This window comes from Arachis duranensis, unplaced genomic scaffold, assembly GCF_000817695.3.
Source record: "Arachis duranensis cultivar V14167 unplaced genomic scaffold, aradu.V14167.gnm2.J7QH unplaced_Scaffold_354585, whole genome shotgun sequence".
Lineage (NCBI taxonomy): Eukaryota > Viridiplantae > Streptophyta > Magnoliopsida > Fabales > Fabaceae > Arachis > Arachis duranensis.
The window spans coordinates 432,995-439,938 of NW_026264911.1; the positions used below are offsets into that span (position 1 = coordinate 432,995).

The 6,944-nt window shown below is 41.8% G+C and overlaps 1 protein-coding gene across 1 annotated transcript; it reads right to left on the bottom strand.

Annotated features, from left to right (window-relative positions):
- Positions 1-5,035: 5,035 nt before the first annotated feature.
- On the bottom strand, positions 5,036-5,869 carry LOC127744453 (uncharacterized). The gene has a single exon (XM_052256598.1). The coding sequence runs from the start codon at positions 5,867-5,869 to the stop codon at positions 5,036-5,038; it is 834 nt and encodes a 277-aa protein (XP_052112558.1).
- Positions 5,870-6,944: the final 1,075 nt, after the last annotated feature.

Below are 6,944 nucleotides of genomic sequence, written 5' to 3' on the forward strand. Positions count from 1 at the left end.
GTTCAACTCCGGGTCGTGACATGTTTCTGGCGTTTTACTCCAGACAGCAGCATGGAACTGGCGTTGAGCACCAGTTTACATCGTCAATTCCCAAATAAAGTATGGACTATTATATATTTCTGAAAAGCTCTGGATGTCTACTATCCAACGCCATTGAGAGAGCGCCATTTGGAGTTCTGTAGCTCCAGAAAATCCATTTCGAGTGCAGGGAGGTCAGATTCCAACAACATCAGTAGTCCTTTGTCAGCCTCCTATCAGAATTTTGCTCAAGTCCCTCAATTTCAGCCAGAAATTACCTGAAATCAGAGAAAAACACACAAACTCGTAGTAAAGTCCAGAAATGTGAATTTAACATAAAACTAATGAAAACATCTCTAAAAGTAGCTTGAACTTACTAAAAGCTACCTAAAAACAATGCCAAAAGCGTATAAATTATCCGCTCATCAGGCATCATAGAGATGCTTGAACTCAGCAAGGTTCCTCTGTTGCCATTTATTTTGCTCCATTACTTTGTCAAGTGCACTTCGCACTTTACCCCAATCGAACTCCTCTTGCTGCTCCTTCCTTGCTTTCTCAAAACTTCCTTGGAGGTTGTGTATTTTCTTATTCACTTGGTTCCATTGCCCCCTTTGGCTACTTTGAAATTGGTTGACATCTTCCCTCAGTTGATGCAGATCTCCCTTCATTTGGTGCATGTCTCCTTGCAGCTGCTCCCAGTTCATTCCTTTAGGAAATTGTTGGTATTGTTGGTATTGTTAATATGGTGGTGGTTGAAGTGCCAGAAATTGTGGTTGCTCCTCTGCATCCTCTTCCTTTTGTTGTTGTGGTTGTGGCACATGAGCATGAGCTCTATGCTCTGTAGCCCTTTGAAGTGGATTGACGGCCAATACCTTGGCCATCTTCTTGGCAGTTATAGGCTTATCTTGCTTCACCAATACCTCATCAATCACCTTCTCAACTCCAGCGTCATCAGATAGCTCTTGTATGATGCTGGGGAATGCCAATATTGTGCTCTCGTTAGTGCTCTTTAGTGTCTTGTTGATGTTGTTGGTAATCAACTCCCCAATATTCACGTCCTCTCCCTTCATTATACTGTATATAAGTACAGCCCTCTCCTTGGTCACCTCAGAAGTGTTTGATGTAGGGATCAAAGATCTTCTCACAAAATCTAGCCACCCCTAGCTGGGGGGCTCAAGTCTCTTCTTCTCAGCTGGTTGGGTTTTACATATTTGTCATTGATCCACTACACATTTAGTACACAAATTTAATTCAGGATTTGATCAAATCCTGGATCTGGTTACTTCATCCTCTCCTCCTAACTCCGAGTAGAGTTTATCTTTTTTACCATCAGCACCATTTCTATGTTAGGGGGACTATAGTCAATGGATATCCCCCTCACAAAGCTAATATACCCATAAGTTTGCCCTGGCTGTGGCACGACATTGGCATAAAACTCCCTTACTAATCCTTCTACCACTTTCTTTGGTGGGTTGCAGAAGAGTGCCCAACCCCTGTTGTTGATCTCAATATTGATCTCAAGGTGCTCATTCCTTCCCAGTTGGAAGCCGACCTCTAGGATGATCTCCATCTCACTCACCCAACCATAGAATTGGTTTTGGTTGAATGCTGAGAGGAATTTGTACTCATTGAAGTTTGAGCTTGAAGAACCGGAGGTTGGTTTTTTGGTCATTCTTTTTTTTTTGAGGTTGAGGATCTTGGTGGTGCCATTGGGTAGAGAGAGAGTGTGTTTGAGGATTCTGAGATATTAATGGAGTGTTGTAAAGAAATACAAGCAAAACAAAGTTTTTTCCCAACACCAAACTTAGCACTTGATTGTCCCAATCAAGTAGAAAGATAGAGAGAAAGGGGATGAAAAGAAGAACGAGAAAAAAGAAAAAAGGGTCTGTGTGAGTTTCTTTTGTGTATGGAATGGGTTCTGAAGTGGGAGGGAATGGGAAGGTGAGGGGATTTATAGGAGAGAAGGGTGTGGTTCGAATAGTGGGAAAAGAAGGGAATTCAATGTTTTCCCACTTGGGGAATGGCGTCTAGCGTGGAAAGAGGCATCAATCCTTATCCCACTGTGCCCTCTACATCTGTTGAGTTCTAAAGTGTAAGTACACTTTGACCTCCTTGTTATCTATCAAGTGGGCCCCATTCAATCTCCTGAAAAAAGAAACCGAAAACCCCATCAGTAATGACAAAATTATCCTCCACATTCCTTTTCAATGCTAGTGAATGGAGTTGCAACTGATGGGTGTCCCTTGGGACACCAAACTTAAATAGGAGACAAATTAACTCATAACACTATCCTAACTATCAAATCTGAAATTAAATTCCTAAGCTAATATTCACAATCTATTTCTAATAAAGTAATAAATCAAAAGGATATAAAGTGTTGGGGTGCCTCCCAACTAGCGCTTCTTTATCGTCACTAGCTTGACGTTCTTTCTTTTTTAGTTGAGGTGGTAGCTCACTCTCCTTTCATCCAGTGAGTCCCCCAGGTAATGCTTGAGTCTATGGCCATTTACAGTGAAGGTTCTCTGTGTTTTGTTCTCCATGAGTTCCACTTGACCATAGGGGTACACTTTGATGATGGTGAAAGGTCCAGACCATGTAGACTTAAGCTTCCCAAGGAAGAACCTAAGTCTAGAATTGTATAATAACACCTTTTGTCCTTCAATGAACTCCTTCCTTGCTATCTTTTGATCATGCCATCTTTTTGTGTTCTCTTTGTAGATCTTTACATTCTCATATGCTTGGTTCCTAAATTCCTTTAGCTTGTTGAGTTGCCTTAGCCTCTTTTCTCCAGTAGCTTGCTCATTAAAGTTCAGTTGTTTTAGAGCCCAGAAGGCTCTATGCTCAAGTTCAACTAGCAAGTGGCAAGCCTTGCCAAATACCAGTTGGTATGGTGACATCCCAATGGGGGTCTTGAAGGCTGTCCTGTAGGCCCATAAAGCATCATCTAGCTTCTTAGACCAGTCATTCCTTGAGCCTCCATCAGTTTTTTCATGAATCCTTTTTAGCTCCCTGTTGGAAATCTCTGCTGGCTCGTTGGTCTGCGGATGATAAGGGGTTGCCACCGTGTGCCTGACTCCATATCTGAGAAGGAGTGCTTCCAGTTGTTTATTGCAGAAATGTGTTCTTCCATCACTAATGAGTGCCCTGGGAACTCCAAACCTGCTGAAAATATTCTTTCTTAAGAAGCTCATTATGACCTTGTTGTCATTTGTGGCGGTGGCAATAGCCTCCACCCACTTTGACACATAATCTACAGCCACAAGTATATAACTATTTGAGTAGGAGGATGGGAAAGGCCCCATAAAGTCAGTCCCCCATACATCGAATAGTTCTAGCTCCATTATAAATCTTTGTGGCATCTCATTATTCCTGGGTAGATTGCCAACCCTTTGGCATTCATCACATCTTGACACCAAGTCCTTTGCATTCTTGAAAATGCTTGGCCAGTAGAATCCACATTAGAGCACCTTGGCTACTGTTCTTTCGCCACTAAAATGGCCTCCATATGCAGATCCATGATATTGCCAAGGCACCTCTTGTCCTTCTCCATGGGATATACACCTCCTCAAGATCCCATCAGCATAATTTTTGAACAAATATGACTCATCCCAGATATAGTATTTGGCATCTTTGATGAGCTTTTTTCTCATGTGTTTATTGATGTTGGTTGGTAGTTCCCCAATGGCCTTGAAATTGGCTATGTCAGCAAAGCAAGGGGTTCATTATCTGCAAGATGGTGTGCTCCTTCTTCTTCTTGTAGGATCCTTGAGAGGTGGTCAGCAACTTTGTTCTCTGCTCCACTCCTATCCTTAATTTCGATGTCAAACTCTTAGAGTAGCAGGATCCATCTTATTAGCCTTGGCTTGGACTCTTGTTTGGTAAGCAAGTATTTGAGTGCTGCATGATCAGTGAATACAATTACTTTAGAACCAATGAGATATGATCTAAATTTATCAAAAGCAAAGACAATGGCAAGTAATTCCTTCTCTGTAGTGGTGTAGTTCCTTTGATTCTCATTAAGGACCTTGCTGGCATAATAAATGACATGCACCAATTTATCCTTCCTCTATCCTAAAATAGCACCCACAGTAAAATCTGATGCATCGTACATCAACTCAAATGGTAGATCCCAACATGGTGGTGCTATGATAGGTGCAGAGGACAGTTTGTTCTTAAGCTATTCAAAAGCTAACATGCATTCATTATAAAAAAACAAGGCACATTAGAGACAAGTAGGTTGTTCAATGGTTTGGCAACCTTAGAAAAGTCTCTAATAAACCTCCTATAGAAACCAGCATGTCCCAAAAAGCTTCTATTTGCTTTGACATTGCAAGGTGGGGTAACTTTTCAATCACCTCTACTTTTGCCCTGTCCACTTCTATGCCTTTTTTGAGATTTTATGACCAAGGACCACCCCCTCTATAACCATGAAATGGCATTTTTTCCAGTTTAAAACAAGGTTGGTCTCTTGGCATCTCTTTAGCACCAAGGCTAAGTGATGCAAGCAATCAGAATATGTGTTACCAAATACAGAGAAGTCATCCATAAACACCTCAATAAACCTTTCAATCATGTCTGAAAATATGGAAAGCATGCACCTTTGGACTGTTGCAGGTGTATTGCACAGTTTAAAGGGCATCCTCCTGTAAGCAAAGACACCATATGGACAAGTAAATGAAGTTTTCTCCTGGTCCTTTGGGTCTATAACTATTTGGTTGTAACCCGAATAACTGTCATGAAACCAGTAGTATTCATGTCCAGCCAACCTCTCAAGCATTTGGTCCATGAATGGTAGGGGGAAGTGGTCCTTCCTGGTGGCTTCATTGAGCTTCCTGTAGTCGATGCACATGCGCCAACCAGTCACTGTTCGTGTTGGTATCAGCTCATTTTTCTCATTTGGTACAATAGTGACTCCTCCTTTCTTTGGAACTACTTGTATCGGGCTCACACAAGGACTGTCTGAGATGAGTAGATCACCCCAACTTGCCATAACTTCAACACTTCCTTCTGGACTACTTCATTCATAGTTAGATTCACCCTCCTCAAGTAGGATCTTGTGCATACACATTAAGGGGCTGATCCCTTTTAAGTCTGTGAGTGTCCAGCCTATAGCATCCTTGTGTTGTTTTAGCACTTGGATGAGTTCCTCTTCTTGCTCCTTACTCAAGCTTGAGTTGATGATCACTGGGTAGGTGCTGCTGTCACCTAGATAGGCATATTTCAAGCTTTGAGGTAGGGTTTTCAGCTCTAGTTTTGGTGCTTTTTCTTCATTGTTGTCTTTGTGGTTTGTCATGATTGAACTTTCCATGGTTCCTTGTGGTAGTTCTTCACGTGGTGCTTGTTGCTCCAATTCCATACTTCCTTCATATTGCTCTTCTTCCAAAACTCCTTGGACTATTTGTTCTATGGTGTCTACCATCATGCATTCTCCTATTGCTTCCTTGGGATAACTCATTGCCTTGAAGATATTGAAAACCATCTTTTCCTCATGTAATCTCAAGACTTGTTCTCCTTTTTGAACATCAATGATGGCTCCAGCAGTAGCTAGGAATGGCCTTCCTAGGATAATTGAAGTGTTTACCTCTTCTTCCATATCTAGCACAACAAAGTCAGCTGGAAAGATGAATTCTCCCACTTTTACCAATAAATCTTCCACCACTCCATGTGGAAACTTGAATGTCCTGTCAGCTAGTTGGAGTGCCATTCTTGTTGGTTTGGCTTCTTCAATTCTCATCCTTCTCATCATGTTCAAGGACATGAGATTGATGCTAGCCCCCAAGTCACATAGGGCCTTTTCAATAGTGATATCCCCTATAATACAAGGGATTTCAAAACTCCTTGGGTCCTTCATTTTCTAGGGGAGTTTCTTTTGTATAATGGCACTACACTCCTCAGTTAAGATTATAGTCTCCTTTTCTCCCCAGTTTCTTTTTCTTGTCATGAGCTCCTTCAGGAACTTTGCATAGAGGGGCATTTGTTCAAGTGCTTCAGCAAATGGTATGTTGATTTGGAGCGTTTTGAAGATTTTCAAAAATCTGAAAAACTGGCTGTCCTTCCCATCCTTCCTTAGACTTTGTGGGTATGGTGCCTTTGGTACATAAGGCTTCAGAATTGGCTTTGGTGAAGATGGGCTAGGGGTCTCTTCTTTCTTCCTGTTTTCAGGCTTTTCTGCAGCTTCTTCTTCGTGGTTCTCCTAGTTTGGGTGGCCTCTTCTACCACTTTTCCACTACTAAGTGTGATGGCCTTGTACTCCCCTCTTAGGTTAGCCATGGTGTCACTTGGAAATGTGTGTGTAGGCATTGGGATTTACTTGGATAAGAATCCCACTTGTGTTTCCAGTTTTGAAATTGCTGCACCTTGGTTCTTCAAATTCGACCTGTATTCTTCTTGGTTGGCATCTATCTTCTTTTTAGCTTGTGCTTGCCTTTCCAAAAGGGTGGAAATAACCCATGTGAGTTGTGATGATAGGTGTGCTATCGCGGCCTCTACTCTCTCAAAGTTACCCTTAATTTCACATGGTTGTGAAGTTGGGGTTAATGTGTCATAATGGTGGCGTATTTGCTGGTTGGAAGGATATGATGTGTGAGGTGGATTGTGGTAAGGTCTGTTATTGTTTGACTGATGATTGGGGTTGTGATTCTGGAATTGATAGGCTTGGTATGGTTTGTTGTGATCTTGGTTGTGATTTTGTTGGTTTCCCCACCCAAAATTTTGGTGGTTCTTCCATCCTAGGTTATATGTCTTAGAGTTAGGGTCATATGGTGGTCGAGAGGGGTTATGCACATAGTTTGCTTACTCAGATTCAACTTCTGGTTCATTTTCTTCTTGGGGTGGTGCTTGAGCTTGGACAACTGCAACTTGATTGTTTTCCATCTTCTTGGTTAAGGCTGCCAATTGTGCTGCAATTGCCTTGTTTTGTGCCAACA